Genomic DNA, 17,474 nt, shown 5'->3' with positions numbered 1-17,474 from the left:
TGAGACAGGGTCTCCCTGTAGCCCCAGCTGTCCTGGAACTCACTATATAGCCCAGGCTGGCCTCAAACTCACAAAGATCCTCCTGCCTCTGCCTCCCAAGTGCCAGGATTAAAGGCGTGTGCCACCACACCCAGCTGAGAATTTCATCTTTTATAACAGTGCATATAATGTTTTATTATGTGACTGTCTAGCCATTTACCTAACAGGTGTTCTGTTGATGGGAGTTTAGGTTATAATTGATTTACATCAATGTTTTATTAATGAAAACTTTTCTAGTTTACAATTTTAAATTTCTAAACAAAAATTTCCCTTACAAATGCAATCTTTGGAATATTTTTATATATTTTTACATGCCAGTCTCAAAATTTTCTTTTTCCCCCATAGGTTTCTGTTTTTTCTAGCATTTCATTTGCTATCTAAACAAATTTGAGACGTCTTTTTTATATAATACATTATAATGATTACTGCTGTGTGAGGCAGAGATGATCTTCTTGAAGGGAGAGACTGTAGCTAGGCTGACTAAACCCCAGTAGATGAACTTGCACTGAGGGACATCTCAGGACACTAACATAACATAACATAACATAACATAACATAACATAATAGGCCTTAATTCAAATGACTGAATGTATGAATTCCAGTGGCGGCGCTATGGGAGGGTGCCAAAGGGAAGGAGAAGGGGCATAAAGTTGATTTTATATATGAATACACAAAAATTCAATAAATTTATAAAAAATACATTATAGTTCAAAATTGTTTATTTTTGCACAAATCAGTCATTAGCATGCATGGGCCCAAGAAAGATGGTAGCAGTAGATATTTAAGTGATGCACTGAGAAGTAGTGATGTGTGTGTATATATATATATGTATATATATTCACATATGAATTTGAAGAATATTATAGAAAACAATCTTATTTTTAAATATTTTAAAAATTTAATTATATGTATATGAGTGTTTTGCCTACATATATGGAACTGTACCACATGCATGCGGTGCCCACGGAGGCCTTGAGGAGAGCATGAGGGCCTCTAGACCTGGAGTTATAGATGGTTGTGAGCTGCCGTGTGGGAGCTGGGAACTGAATCCAGGTTCCCTGGACTCAACTGTTGAGCCAACTCACCAGCCTGAAAGCAGTCTTATGTTTAAGAAACTATATTTTAAAACAAGTTGACCACAGTCAAACAATAGTATGTAATTAGTTTTGTTACAGAATTGGAGAAGGAATTGAAATTCCTTAGTAGAAAGTAAAGAAAAATGCTGCTCTTGACATCTTGACGTGAGCCACTAATTCACTCACTATGAGATGCTTCGAGTTTTAGAGCTGGCTTTAGAGAAAGCGCATATATTGACATCCTGTTTTTATTCCATAGTGTTCTCTTTGCTGTTTGTTTGCTTGTTTGTTTTTGTGGCAGAGTGATTTTAAAGTACCAATTTGTTTATTTTCGGCCTCAAGCCACTAGTTATACTATTAATCGTGAAAATTAGCATTCCCTGGGAAGTAAGTTTGCGCTAGACAGGATGTAATTTTAAATGTGTGTATTTATGTCTATTCTTTTGTGATTTGGCATCCTAATACCATTTTCATTCAAGACTTAGCTTTATTAGACACTTTTCATTCGTGACACAAGCTACCAGAGCAGATGCTTGAAAACAGCAAATACAAATGGCATCGTTGATGCCTACTCCAGGCAGACTATCTCCATCCTGAAAACCCAAAAGTTGAGTTTCTTCTTTGGTAATTTTGGATTAAGGGTGATCAGCCAGTAAACACTATGAAAATATTGTAAAGTCAGAAAAATAAATAAAAAATTTGAAACACTTCTGGCCCCAAGTAATAAATTTGAATAAAGCATACTCAATCTCTATTTCTAGTCATAATAAAAAATAATTTAACATAATTTGCCAATATTTTCTAAAATTTACATTGTATTTTAGCAATGTTTATAACCAAAGCTAAATAAGTGTGTGAAATAAGACTGAAAGATGGCTTGAGATGTGACTTAAAGTTAACAGGATCTCCTATCAATGAAGACATCGTATTTTGTTATTGTGCATTGTGGAAATTTATTGTTCATATTGAACCCTATAGCATTGTTAATAGCCACATAAATTAATATAGTTCTAATGACCCTGGGATTTTTAAAATATTTATTTCATTAATTAATGATTTTTATTATTTCTAATGTTCTTATGAGATGATAATTACTAGGAAAAATGTTTGATTCCCTCTCAGTGTTTATTAAATGCAAAATCAATAAGGTGTTTATGGAAGAATTGTTATTAGAATACTAGCTAGAGAGAAAATGACAGGATTTCCAATCCCACTGGCTCAAGTTCTAGTGTGGGAATCCGCCAAAGATTAACAGGATGCTCCTGGACAAACTGCTTTGCCTCTTCAAAGTTCTATTTCTTCATAAATAAAGAGATGGAATTGAGATAGGGATGTTCTGTCTACTTCAGCAATTAATATGAAGATTGAAAGAAATGACATTTATTACATTTTGGATAACGGGTCTGGCAACTATTCCTTTATCTTCCACTCCAGCTCTCGTTAAGATTTTCCAAAGATCTTGTACCAATAACAGCTCATCTTTGGGGAAGGAAAAAAAAAAACCTTGACTCAAAAAAGAATGTTTTTAAGTATTACCCAAACTCAGACTTTCCCTTTGTGTTTTCCAGCTCAATTCAACCTTTCAGAATTGGAACTATACTGTTTATGTGGTTAATATAAGGTAAATACAATGAATTATCTGAGAAATAAAAATGTTTAATTTAGCACCACTGTTTCTTTCTCTCTGACTTTATCTAAAAATATATGTGGGTATTTATATATAACTGAATAAATATATTATATATTCTATTGTATCAAAGTTAAAAGAAGGTAATTATAGACAGATATTGTTAGTTTCTCCTTGGTTGGGTCACTTTGAGTATGTCCTGGATTGTATCACACCAGTTTTGAGACCACTTTCTTCATGAAATAAGGCGTTTACAATCTGACAGCAGCCTCCTTTTTAAAAGTTATCTTTCATTAATTTTCCAAAGTTTTTCACTAAATCTCCAGCAAATAATATTCTCTATATGTCGTCCTGAGTAGCTTGTTTTCATAATTTCATACCTATGCATGAAATACTTAGGTAATGACTAAGGGAAAGGGTCAAGTTGTCGAAAAGGTTCAGGAGGTAGATTGTTCAACTGCCAGGAGTGGGGTCTTCAGAAGCAGGTTCCTTCTGAGTTTCCTAGATTCTTTGGTCTATTAAATCTGCCCTATAAGTCTTCAAGACAGCAAGAGCACACAGTTATCCAGTTCTTCAGAGATCGAGACCCTCAGAACGTCAGCCTGGGAATCTTGCCTTAGAGCGTCCACTCTGCCTCCTTCTTTCATTTTCCCTAGTTTTGCTGCAGATGACTGGAAACAGTGGATGGGGTTGATAATGAATACATGTGTCTGTATTTACAGTTTTCACCAAAGCACAGGCGAAGACAAGAATAAAGTCAAGAGAAGCATCACGGATGATCAGAGGTAACACTGGGGTCTGTCTCTTACTCATCACTTTGACAGTCTGGTAGAAAAATGAAACAGTGGCAGAAAAATCCTTTTAACTGCTCAGCACATTCAATTTTTTTTTTCTCTAGCATTGATGCACACCATATTTTTCTTACATTTGAAACTGTAAGAGAACAGGTTGGGAAGAAGTATAAGTCTGACAAAAATTAATGAAAAAATAGAACATTTAACAGGATTAAGTTTTTAAAAAGCCATTTGTGGTTTGTTACAATCCATTACCTCCTATTTGAATTCTCAAAAAGACCTTCAAAGGAAGTAACTTTAGAACTGGAGGTTTAGCTCAGGGGCATACGTAGCACTTGCCTAGCATGTGCTGGGTGCTGGGTCCTATGTCCAGAACTGCCCCCAAATAGCTTCATTTTGAGAGGTGCTGTTAACATATGGTAGCATATGATAATAAAGATAATAGAAGTCAAATGTCATTGTTTGAGAATCTCAGACGTGCATACAACGTGTTTCAATCAAGTCCACCCCCTACCCTCCCCCTGCCAATCCCTCCCATCACTCCTATTGCTATTCCTTCCTAACTTCCTGTGCTCTCCTTTATCCACTGACTCCACTCTCTGCTGCCAGTTCATACATGGGTGTAGGCCATCCACTGATGCATGTAGCCTTTCTGGGGCTGCGTTCTCTCGCTGAAGTTTTTTTTTTTTTTTTTTTTTTTTCTGAGACAGGGTCTCCTTGTAGCCCCACAGGGCATGGATCTCGCTATGTAGACCAGGCTGGCCTTGATCTCACAGAGATCCACCTTCCTCTGCCTCCTGAGTGCTGGGGCTAAAGGCATATGCCACCACTCCCGGTTCAGTGATGACATTCTTGAAGAAAATCGACTATCCCTCTCCCAAAGCTAGAGGTGGGGAAGCCAAACATTTTTAGCATTTACAGTCATCATCTATTTGTCTGGTCTCCACTTTTAGATTTCTCGAGATTAAAACCACACAGGCAATTTAATGAATAAGTCCAGCATATACAACCAGTTGGCACATAGGGATCAGCTGTTCAGACTGCTGCAAAGTGAAAAACAACCTAAACCTTTGAATGAAAAGCAATTTTTTGATTGCGTTCAGGTTGTATATTGTATCTCCATAGACTCAATGAATTATTTGAAAGGAAAATGCCTTATATAGCTTTCTAGGTTCTTATATACCTTTCTAGGTTTTAATTGACTGAATTGATGTAATAAAAATATAGCCATTGGCCAGTAAGGTAATTTAGTGGATAAAGACACTTGCCATCAAGGCTGATATCCTGAGTTTAATCCCAAGAACCTACATGATGTAAGGAAAGAAGTGATTCCCACAAGATGTTCTCTGATTTCCACAAGTGCACCAATTCTGATGTTAACCCAAAAACAACACATAAGATAAAGAAAAAAGAGATTCCCACAAGAGTTTCTCTTTTTTCCACAAGTGCACCAGAGCATATACATGCACACACACACACACACACACACACACACACACACACACACCCACACACACACACACATTTAATTTTCATTTTTAAAAGAAAATACAGCCACAAAAACTATGATGTATTGTTACCTAAAGAAGAGACACATAGGGCCTGAAGAGATGGCTCAGCAGTTAAGAGCACTGACTGCTTTTGCAGAAGACCTGGGTTCGATTCCCAGCACCCACATGGCGGCTATGAACCATCCTTAGCTCCAGTTCCAGAGGAATCCAAAGCCCTCTTCTGACCCCTGTGGCACTGCATGACATGGGTGCACTCACACATATACAGGCAATACACTCATATGCATAAAGTGAAAATAATAATAAATAAAATTTTTTTTTTTTTTAAAAAGAGACACGGGGGCTGGAGACATGGCTCAGCAGTTAAGAACACTGGTTGTTCTTACATAAGACCAGGGTTTGAATCCCAGCACCCACATGGCAGCTAACAACTGTCCATAACTCCAGTCCTAGGGGATCCAACAGCCTCTTCTGTCCTCCGTGGGCATTGCATGACATGGGTGCCCTTACCTACATGCAGGCAATACACGCATATACATAAAATAAAAATACTAATAAATAAAATATTTTTAAAAAAGAAAAGACATAAAATTGTATGAGAGTTGACCAGAAAGAACTTTATTTCTTTCTTTTTCTTTAAATACTAGAAAAACAAATGTTTTAAAATTTATTAAAATGTCGTTTCTGTATATTTTCAATAGATTGGCTCAAACTGCTTGATTATGGAAAGCTGGGTTTTTTTTGTTTGTTTTCATAATTTGGTTTCCTTTATGATTGAAAACAGAGTTAATATTTCAGTATAGGAAGTGACATTCTCCTCTTCTTAATAAAACAGTCCTTCCCCAGCCCTACTGCTAGATCATGTTGAGCCTTCCATCATGGATCCAACAGCAGTCTGGATCCCTTTGTGGGATGCTTTGTCAAGCATTCAGGGAACAGGCCTAGTTTGGGGTAGGAGGAGTGGTAGCCCTCCCTCAGGAAATCTGCGTTCCCTCTTGGCTTATTCACAGAGGTGTTTCTTTTACCTGATAACATTAAAACCAGCCATTGTTGTTGTATTTCAGCATCTCAGAAAATCTTGCTTGAAAGACATTTAAATAAATGTCTTTCCTGGTCTGTCAGACCAGTGAATAATTACACAGAAATTTATAGGGTGAATGAAATAAGACCATGTGTGGGAAAAGTCACCTGTTTCATTTTCCTTTTTTATAAATTCTCACTATTGTCTTTTTTTATAGTCGCCCCCCCCCGTCGCTTTTTAAAACCTTTTCATCGTTACTCTTATGCTCACTTATGAAGCTTTAAAATCTTTCCTAGTTTTTCTCCAAACCACAATATACTAGTTTTACACCCATTCTTTTGCCCAAACTCTTCCTTTCAATTCAGTCCTATCACTCAGCTTCAGATAATACTCTCATACTCTATTGCCTAGACAGACAGGAAACTAAAACCACAGAGGCTGGTTTATGCAAATGATAAATGGCTGATGGTAACAAGAGATAGAACTTGACTTTGTAGAACCATAAAGTACTTTCAGTTTTCAGAATGGGAAAGGAAACCCACAAGCTGATAAGAGCTGTGAAAATACATGCTTGTTCTTAAATAGTTGAGCTTGTGTACTGAATACGACCCACAATACATTGTGCTAAAGTTGTCCTCCACATTCAAGAGGAATGAAGGATCACATCCCCACTGTAAATTCTCAGGAACCAGGGTGGCTAAGCTTTTCTTCAAATAGTCATTTAATCAGCAGATACCTTTTCATAGGCCATTTAGAAAATTATTAAGTGCCCACGATTCACCATTATATCCTCATCTGCATTTTCCTCATCTTGGAATATGGCTTAGATATGTGAGTTAAGCAGTAGATCTTTTTTAGAGATCAATAGCTTTTCAGAGAGAATTATAAGAACAGGATACCACTTTATCCTTTGAGATTTGCCAGCTACTTAGATGGGTAAAATTGAGCTACTTTACCTAACCTTGAATAACAAATACGTAATTATACCTTATTTTATAGCACCACTAGTGTATTAGTACTGTATAGATTTCTGTTGACACTGACAGGATTTCATAAATAGAATGTGCCATTCTCTGAACTGAGTACTTCATGTTACATACTCCTCTCCTCCTTGGCATGTGGACAGTATCTGATCTGAACAATATAATGATGTGGGTCACATTTTTTATTTCTCTACAGAATGTGGACAAAATGCAGAAGTTGTTCAAATGAAGAACTTCACATATAAGGGAATTAATTTTGTCTAAATGTTGAATTAAGTTTGATTTCTGCTATTGATTATAGCTATGCTTGTAGTTGAAAAGAAAATTACATTATAAAACCAAAAGCTTTGACAGAGTTTATAATCTGTGCTTTGTGTCCCTTAGAGATATTTCCTTTCAAAGATTTTGAGGCTGCACATTCTAAATATTTTATTTATTATTTTATTTCATGTGTGTGAGTGTATAGCCTGCATGTATGTAAGTGTACCCATGTCATACAGTGTCTGCAGAGGTCAGAAGAGGGTGAAATGACGGCCCTGGAACTGGAGTTACAAATGGTCATTAGCTGCCATATGGGTGCTGGGAATTGAACCCAGGTCTTCTGCAAGAGCACTCACTGCTTTGAACCACTGAGTCATTTCTTCAGCCCCAAGGCTATACATTCTAAAACCATTTGCAGTAACATACTAACCAAACAGGGTATATTCTGTGTATTTATTTTATAAATTTTCACTATACAAAGTACTTGGAAGTGCTTCATCTATGGGACTTGTACCATATTTGTAAATAATAATATATAACAATTTCAAAAGTCAAATATCAATTATAATTTTTAATTTAACTTTTGGTTATGAAGAAACAGAATTAGCTGCAGTATGACCCTTTGTGTGTATGATATAAAATATTAAGTGATAGGATGATAAAATTATAATGAACTATCTTATAAAACCTATTCCTTTGAAACATCTTTAACATTGTAATTTATGCAGCTGCAGAAAAAGTCTAAGGATGCCTTAGTTGATCTTTTCAATCTCTAGGTTTCATGGGCATTTGTGTTCTGTTTTTCCCAACAAAAATAACCAAGCAGCCAAGAACCTGGGAAACAACAGTGCTCTCTGACATGTTTTCCTAGGTTGGTGCTGTGGGCCCTTCTAGTTTACAATGCCACCAACCATGCCCACTTGGAGGGAGAACTCATTCAGCAGAAGCTGTTAACAAATAACGCATCCCTGGATGAGGGCTTGAGGCTATACACAGTGAGCGTGAGGCAACTGGGTAAGCGATGTCAAATTCTTTATGATTTTATATAACTACATATTTGGGGTTAACTACAATAACAGCGGCAAATGTTCTTCCATTACATGTTATTAATCTATGTAAAACATTTTTTCTAATGACATTTGTTCTACTAGAAACCATAATAAATGTGTAACATTACAAAAATAATCAGCTCAGTACTAATGAGTCCAAGGGAATGAAAGAGGCAGACAGTTGCTTTTTATCTTCACTGTTACCAAAAGGACCAAAGTGCAGAATGACCTTGATATCATTGGCATACATTTAAGGGATTTTTAAAAAAAGATTGCATATATGTGCTTTGAGAACTCGCATGAAATAACTCATAAAGAGAAGTTCCTTGTTATAAACCCTCTTTTATCATGTTCCCTGTGTGCAGTAAAGATACCACTACTTTTGTTGGAATAAGCTAGGAATCTGGAACTTATCTTGAACTTAGAATCAAGTGTCCTTTAAACACCTTTCATGCCCTAAGCTGCCACCCTGTGTGTGATATTGCTTGTTATTTCCCAATGCACCACCCTCTGATACAGCTAGTTTGTCTGTCTTTGCACAGAGTATTCTATCTGAATTGAGCACTTACCTATCCCCTACGTAGTTTTAATGATAGTCACAAAGGCATATCTTCTTCAGGGTCTTTTCTAATGCCATCATATGTACATGCACGTCACCAATACTGAGCCTCCACCTCATGCTGTCCTGATATCTAGAGCTTCACATACCTTAGAAGATTGTAGTCTTTTATTGGTCTTGTCTATATTCATATGCATGTTTTCTTTAAGTAGTGATCTCCTCCAACATGAGACTGCATCTTGTTTTTTAATATGCCTAACTCCCAGAATTTGAATATTTGTTGAATAAATAAATGAATGGATAAATCCTAGTGGGAATATTTTTTATAAGCAAGTGTTCAAAAATATTCACAAAAAAGAAATTGTTCCAATGTATTATATGAATACAATCATATTATGTTTAGAGTCTTAATAGAAATCAGGAGAAAAGAAAACTGTGATGTTTCACCTCACATGTACATAGAAAGCTGAAGTGGGAACCTGGGTGCCCCTCCTCTTCAAGGGAGAAAACAGCTGTGGCAGGATCCAGGTGTAGTAAGGAAGGAGGCGTCTGCCTCCTCTTCTATGATAGCTGCCTATCTCTATCTACTGTGTTAACATGTGCAGTTACAGAGAATGGCAAGCGGTGGGCAAGGGCAAATAAATAGCAAGCACAGTAGTAATGCTTAATATTAAACAGTGTCAGAGCCTTTGGGAAGTACGTGCTTTCTAACAAGCAAGGCTGCTGGGGAGGGGCGCAAGTGCTGCTGATCCATAAACTGGAGTCTCTACAAACAAGCAGTGTAACAAATGGCAGGAAAAATATGACCAACCAACTTAAGGGGAGCAGGCCCATCTGTTCTCAAAGACTGGGGAATCTTGGGACAGCCCTTTGTTCATACCTGAATATTTAATTTATACTATTTAATTGAACTCCTGTATTATATTGTTTTTCTACAAGTGAGTCTGTGAAGAAAAGATTCTACCATTTGAAAATATAGGCCACAACTTCACTGAGTTCAAACAATAGATGAGAAAGTAATTGGAATTGTCAATCGGTGCCTACAATATTGGTTCTCAGAAATCCCCAAACTTGCTGTTTTTCAGTACTTGGGTTTTATTGTGGTTGTTGATTACTACGAATTTTCTATTTTTCAAAAGATAAACTCTGAATCATATTGTCGTTACAATTATTCAGAGTATTTTCAAATAAAAAGTGGGATTGTTGAGGATAAAAGGGAAGGGAAGACAGGGAGTCAGCTCATAGGAACCTTCGTAGTATTTTATTCAGTAAGCTTGAAGGCACTACATACTACTAGAACAGCTAGAAAGTCTTCCATAAAATATGCTCATACCCACCCATGAAGCTGTTCATGCTCCATTTGATGGCTTGCTCCCTTTTTAACAGCGTGCACTAAGCTTTGAATTCTTCATGTTTGCTCAGTTTCTATCCTGTTTATTCTTGGAATGAAACACATTGTACTAATAATATTTTGTTAATGGTTTATAGGAATGATAATGTGTATTTCATGATTTTATGTATTCTCAAAAGTGTGTTCTTTTTTATAAGATGGTTTTGTAAGATATATTTTTTCACCTGAAATATATGCTTATTCTTGGCGATTTCTAAATTTGTTTTTTTTTAATTCTGAATATAAATAGAACACTAATATTTCAGTTCTACATGGAATGTGTACTCAGCACCCAGGACTGCCATTTGACTTTCATCTTGAGCCTTTGGCATAGAGAATGGAGGGCTGGGATTTCTCATGTTAGCTCTCATTTTCTTCTAGGTATTTGTAGTGCCTTGGAGGATGAGGAAGGCTTTAGCTGGCCAGCCATCCCACCTTCGGTCTACACACTACCCTGTCCAAACAAGCCTGGCTTTTTTGTTATGAGGACATGGTAAGACTTTCATTGATTTGCAACCACTTATCCAGGTTTACGTATGCCCTGAGCAGTGCTTGTACATTGTGTTGATTTGAGAAACAGGGCAGGAATCACACACTTCTGGGTGGGTAGAGATAAGGAAAGCATACTACCCAGAAAAGCTGTTTTCTTCTGAGCAACATGCTAACTGGGCCTTCTCCAAAGAAAGAGTGAGGAAGTTGGAAGGCAGACTGGCTCCAGAGCAAAGCACCTTGTAGCCAACTCAGTCTCAGGACATGCACCTGAAATTGCAGTAACTTCCTTCCCATTTGGAGAAGAGAGAAGTCACAATGTAGGAATAAAGTCCAGGTCCAGGTTGGAGCAGTCTGCAGATAGACACTGCAAGGATACAGTATTTCCTTGGATGTCCGGTAAACTCCAGACCAGACAGCTGTTGGAGTCACGTAGCAACCCTTCAAATCTAGTTCTTCACCGTCTGCCCCTCTCCTAGTTAGTTCTTTTGGAGGGAATTCAGGAACGAAAACTTCCGAAGTGTAAATACTTAGCTTTGAGGTCTGTGTTTGACACTTGGGGGGTGGGGGGAAGACAAGTGCTTTAAGATTTATGGACTAGAGTTTGAAATGTGGCCCTACCTCTTCCTGCCTGGAGACCTTGGGAAATTCTTTGGCTTCTCTAAAATGCATTTCCTCTTTTATAAACGTGGATTGTAATCTGCTTTCCAGACTCATGTGAAATCAAAATTAGAGTTTGCCAGTAAAGCCTTTGAAACAGTACTTGACCACTGTGTGCTAGGTTAGGATGCAGGATGTTACTGGCATTTGCTTCTATAGCATCAGCTACTGGCATATTTTCCAGTAAAGATGTTAGGTATGTTTCATTTCAGTGCATTACAGAGCTATTTTCAAAGTAAAACTAGCTAGATATCAAGGCAAATTCTGAAGTTTATTAATTGATTTTGTTAGTTATAGCCTCTTTGATGCCATAAGGTTAAATATCTCCTTTTGTTGTTGTTTGGTAATTATTACAGCCTTTCTAATGGGACATCAACCTTCTGGGGCCCCTTTGATGCTTCCAACTGTTCAAGTGAGTGAGTAATTTGTCTTCTTTTTCCCATGGCAAAATGCAGTGGCCTCACAGGCTTTATGGTTTCCATCCACTTCAGACATACTGTTCTGCTGTGTGGTATTACTTTAATATTAAAACTTGGGCAAATGAATGTTTCGCATATTTTTAGATAGAATATGCAATTTTGCATATTTTAATTTTTTGTCATACTCATTTTGTAGGAATTAAAAGTAGAAAGAGAATTCTAGAGAAGACTTTAAAAATATATGAATTGTTTCCATCTATGTCTTTCATATTTCTGCATTATTTTCATGTGGCAAACGTACGTAGTGATTGCGAGGATATTTCTCTTTAGAGCAATGTGAATGCTGGTCCCTCTGAATTACTTGTATCTTACTTAAGAGAGGCCTTTATATCTCTGTGTAAAGAAATATTGTTACCCTGTGAAGATGGGGTGGGGTATGCACGGGAACCCAATTTCCTGAAACTGTATAATGAAATATCCATACTATGCATTGTACTCCTAGAAATGTCCAAAATGCACAGTACACTTTATGTTGTTTCTTCTGCCTTTTTTTAGGGCAATCAAATGAAGTTGCCAGTGAGATATTAGACTTGACTACTGATGGGCAGAATCTAACCTCGGCCAATATTAACAGCATTGTAGAACAGGTCAAAAGAATTGTGAACAAAGAGGATAACATTGATATAACACTCGGCTCCGCGCTAATGAATATATTTTCCAATATCTTAAGCAGTTCAGATAGTGACTTGCTTGAGTCTTCTTCTGAGTAAGTATTATTATTTTCTTTTCAATGAAAGAAATTTAAAGAAACATTTTAAAAATTAAAAGAAAAAGTAAAATTTTATTGCACCAATGTGCTAGCAAAGGAACCCTCGCTTTCTTAATGCTTTGTGCCAACTTCACAATTCAAATCTCTACAAGATGCATAGATATTTCCCAAGGTCATTTGCTAAGGTAACCTCAAAGTTATCTATATTTTAGAATTTTAATTTGCAAAATAATTACAGTTGTCATCTGGCAGTGTATAAATACCCCTCCAAATACCCAGTGCATCATAATGTATTCTTCATTTGAAGCATTCTGAAAATTTAGTGAGCCAGAGTTATAACTTGGCCACTGTAACTCTATTCCCCTATGATCTGGGCCACAGATTGTTGCAGATATGTAACCTTCTAAAATGAAAATGCCTTGGGTAGGTGGGAATAGATTTACTTTTCAAATTTTTATTACTTCATTTAATATTGAATTATACCCTTTAAATCACATTTTCTGATAAAATAATATTTGTTAAAATGTTCTGTATTTTATTTCTGCCACATTAAGTATGAAGAGTTTTACAGTATCTTCTGGTGTCTTAAACAATATTTTGAAAAAGAATATTTGTCCTAATGACTTAGGCTTTGATTTACTTTAAGAGAAAATATTTTGTAACTGGAGAGATGTCTCAGTGGTTAAGAGCTCTAGCTGCTCTTGCAGAGGACTTTGATTCGAGTCCCACTACCCACATGGCAGCTAACAACCATCCATAACTCCAGTTCCAAAGGATCTGACACCCTCTTCTGACCACCATGGTCACTGCACAACATGGTACACTTACATTTGACAATACACTCATACACATACAATAAAAAATAAATAATCTTTTTTTAAAAGAGCAAATATTTTTCTTGAGGATGCTTCAATTATTGTGTTTCTGTGTTTCAACTAGTAATATTGGTATTTGGGTTGATTCTGTGGCTATATGCATTAAAATAAGAAAATTTAAAGATGATTTTAAAAATTTTATTTATTTTTATTTTATGTGTATGAGTGTTTTGCCTGCATTAAGTGCACTCATCTCATGCACTGCCTATGGAGGCCAGAAGAGGGTGTCAGATTCCCTGAAAGTGGAATTAATGAATGGTTGTTAGATGTCATATGGGTGCTGAGAAGCAAACCCAGGTCCTCTGCAAGAGCAGCCAGTGTTCTTAATGGCTGAGCCATCTCTTCAGCCCCTAAAGATGATTTTTTTAATTGGTATTTTATCATCCAGCAAGCACCTAAATAGAATACCGTGTGAGGTAATGATGATGTCATTTTCATTTCTTTAGAGCTTTAAAAACAATCGATGAGCTAGCCTTCAAGATCGACCTGAATAGCACCCCACGTGTGAATATCACAACTCAGAATTTGGCTCTTGGAGTTTCATCCCTGACACCAGGGACAAATATAGTTTTAAATTTTAGCATTGGTCTTCCAAGCAACAATGAATCATATTTCCAGGTAATAAACACATGGTGTTTTAATTCTAATTAATTAATGAGGAAAAAATTTGCTGATTCCTTAACATTTGCTACTTAAGGAAATCTTGATCCAAGAGGTGGCAAACAGGTCTGAACACTGGCTAAAATCACATCAGCATCCATAGGATGTATAATGTGGAAGGTAATGTGGAAGAATAGAGGATGTATGCCTTCATAGTCTAGATGATGCAGGATACCTTCTAGTCAAGCTGTTATAAAGCTAAGTGTTAGCACACGAATGGAAGATGCCATATTGGAAGTATGGGATGTCAATCACTTAAGTGAGACAAAAAGGCCTTATTAAAGACCCTCAGGTGGAAAGCATCATGAGGCTTTCTCCTTGCCCACGCATCTAAAAATGGACATTGGGGTCTTGTGGAAGACATATTAAAACCAATTCTAGCTCTTGCCCCCAGAGCTTCTAAGATAGTAGGTTCTGTGTAGGGCCCTGGAATTTGTGCTTTTGCAAGTTTTCAAATACTGCTGATGTTGCTGCCCTGTAGGTTTTATTTTGTAAATCAATGGTGTAGAAGTTTGGCAGTGTGCTAACAAGAGACTAAGCTGGGAAAGTAATAAGGAGCCAGGTCAATGGAGGGTCTTTTGGATGTATTAAAGTCACAGTTCAGCAAATAATTTTCAAGATCTCACTATGTGCCAGGCTGTGCTAGCCAGAGGAGCAAACCTAATGAATGCAGTACTGTCTATCATAGAACTTCTTAGCTTTCAAGGTAAACCACAGTAGAAGTAGAAAAAGTTTGGGCCCAATCGCTCTAAGAATTTCAAGAAAGCTACAATTTCAGGAAAAAGCAATATCCAAGAGCGTCCATAATACACCAGCTGTCCCTTGGTCTCGACTCTGTAAAGCAACCAGAGGAGTGCCGACCAAAATTAAGCTGCTCTGTGTTATTCCTCTGCCCAACGTGCACTTCTGCTTTGTCTTCTCTCATTTCAAACAAAGGCCCTTATGCAATAACAGCAAAGACACAAACAGCTGTTGCTGTTTGTTACCCTCTTTGTAAGGGTAACCAAGTCTGTAATTAAACAAGTTAGTTCATTCACACAGTTACTGTCTTTCACAGAGCGTTTTGAAGAAACCCTCAAAATCTGAGACATTTAAATCCCACCCTCATACTTGGAAATATTAACTGGTTTGAAGAATTCTTGGTCTACCTTAGTTAGAACCAAGGTATTTTTCTGTGAACCTCTAATGAAATCTCTGGCTTTGACTGCAGGGAATTTATCCAGGTGTTGCAGACTACTGCAGAGGTCAAGGGCACCTGGTTCTGGCTAACTTGCTCCTTGCAGTTGTTCTGTCATCTAACTCAGCCTGGAGACTATGTTACCATTGCGAGTTCTCGGTGATTATTCTACCAGTGTGTTTGTGTGACAGATGGACTTTGAGAATGGACAAGAGGATCCCCTGGCATCCGTGATTTTACCTCCAAATTTACTTGAGAATTTAAGTCAAGAGGATTCTTCATTAGTTAGAAGAGCACAGTTTACTTTCTTCAACAAAACTGGACTTTTCCAGGTAAGCATTCATTAAATTATTATTATTATTATTATTATTACAAACCTTTTGGGAATCCATGTGTTCTGTAAATCTGATATAGAATCTTGTGCCTTTTTCTTAGGATAGGGTCCACAGGTTTTATTTGATTTTTTAAAGAAACCTCAAACTCTGCACAAGGTTTATTGTTTAATTACTTAATTTTTATAAGTATGAGTGTTTTGCCTGCATGTACATAAGTGCACCATGTGTGTGCAGTGCCTACAAAAGCCAGGAGATGGCATGAGATTCCCTGGAACAGGGTGGTTGTTAGTCACCATGTGGATACTGGAAACTGAGCCTGGGTCCCCTGCAAGAGCTGCCAGGGCTCTTAACTGCTGAGCCATCTCTCTAACCCCAATTATTATTTTTTTTTTACCAATTTCAAATGAAGTATCTTTGCTCAAAGAAAACATAAAAGTTTAGATTCCCTTGAAATAAATCAGAAGTTACAGAAAAATTAATCTGCAAAATTAATCTGCAAAAAAATCTTTCAAAATTAAAGAATAATATGTCTAAATATTTTATTTCAGATAATGGTCCTTTACTATTATGTACTTATTCCAGTTTTAAAAATAAATATAAGGCTAAGATCTGCATTAAACAATGAAAAACTGAGTTACTTAAGAAGTTACTATTTATTATTTATTATTTTTTTTGTTTTTCGGCCCTTTAGGCTTCTAGAGTTAAGGCATTTGTGCACCAAAGGAAAGTTGTTTTTTTTTTTTTTTTTCAGCAGGAAGCTCTGTTTACATAATGAGCAGCATTCTTGGCTTTAATCATTTTTCCCATTAGTATTTCAAATGACTCTTGGCCTTCTCATATCCGCAGAGTGGGGTGGCATTGTGCTGAGCACATATTATCATTTTTATTGGCATCAGCCCTAGATATTAAATGGTCCACTGCCAGAAAACACTGGTGACCTCTGATTGCCTTTATGAGGACAGCACCCATCTAGAGCAGTTTGCTGAACCCTGTTTTCAAAAGAAATGTGATCACTTAAATACAAGATACCAGTGTGTGTCCAGCAATGTGATCTGTGTAGTGAATCTCAGGCCTATAGGATTGTTTCTAATATGGTCGCCTATAAATCATTCATGGCCAAGTATGTTATTGGAGAAGAGAAATGATGGAACTATTTGCACATTTCTGTAATCCCAGCACTTGGGAGACTGAGGCAGGAGGATGATAAAGTCTAGGTCAAACTTGGTTACTTAATGAGACCCTTTCTTAAAAAAAAAAAAAAAAAAAAAAAAAGTACCCAGGACTGGAAAGATGGCTCAGCGGTTAAGAGCACTGACTGTTCTTGCAGAAGACAAGGTTTCGAATTCCAGCACCCACATGGCAGCTAACAAACATCCATAACTCCAGTTCCAGGGGATTCAATGACCTCTTAATGACCTCTTCTGTCCTCTGCCGGCATTGAACTACACCAGTGCATTTGCATACATGCAAGCAATACATGCATACACATAAAATAAAAATAAAGCAAAAAACAAAAATAAAAAATACTCAAGACCTGTGAAAGCCTAAGCCAGATAAAAATCCAGCATGGATGGGAGAGGTGTGTGAGACGCCCCAACACTAGGTGAGGAACTGTTGGCAACTGATAGCTGCTGGGAGAGGGAGAGTCAATTTTCTTTCAGTGTGTGGTACTCAGTAGGTTGGCCAAACTCCAGGGGATGGACTCATACCCAAAAGCTTTTGGAGAACACAAATTAGACTCAATAGTTGTTCAAACAAATGATAGAGGGTATGAAGTTGG

The 17,474-nt window shown here is 37.0% G+C and overlaps 1 protein-coding gene across 3 annotated transcripts in view; it reads left to right on the top strand.

Annotated features, from left to right (window-relative positions):
- The window catches only part of Adgrg6 (adhesion G protein-coupled receptor G6), a 149,648-nt gene that overhangs the window by 102,367 nt on the left and 29,807 nt on the right, over positions 1-17,474 (top strand). For all 3 annotated transcript variants that reach the window (XM_029561966.1, XM_008829828.3, XM_017797326.2), the window contains 8 exons: positions 2,684-2,736; positions 3,465-3,527; positions 8,184-8,326; positions 10,692-10,803; positions 11,816-11,871; positions 12,434-12,644; positions 13,969-14,140; positions 15,551-15,691. In XM_029561966.1, the coding sequence (XP_029417826.1) occupies positions 2,684-2,736; positions 3,465-3,527; positions 8,184-8,326; positions 10,692-10,803; positions 11,816-11,871; positions 12,434-12,644; positions 13,969-14,140; positions 15,551-15,691 (951 nt within the window). The remainder of the gene's footprint in view (positions 1-2,683; positions 2,737-3,464; positions 3,528-8,183; positions 8,327-10,691; positions 10,804-11,815; positions 11,872-12,433; positions 12,645-13,968; positions 14,141-15,550; positions 15,692-17,474) is intronic.

This window comes from Nannospalax galili, unplaced genomic scaffold, assembly GCF_000622305.1.
Source record: "Nannospalax galili isolate Female #2095 unplaced genomic scaffold, S.galili_v1.0 scaffold154, whole genome shotgun sequence".
NCBI lineage: Eukaryota > Metazoa > Chordata > Mammalia > Rodentia > Spalacidae > Nannospalax > Nannospalax galili.
The sequence above is the reverse complement of the archived record's forward strand: the minus strand, read 5'-3'. Positions and strand labels throughout refer to the sequence as shown.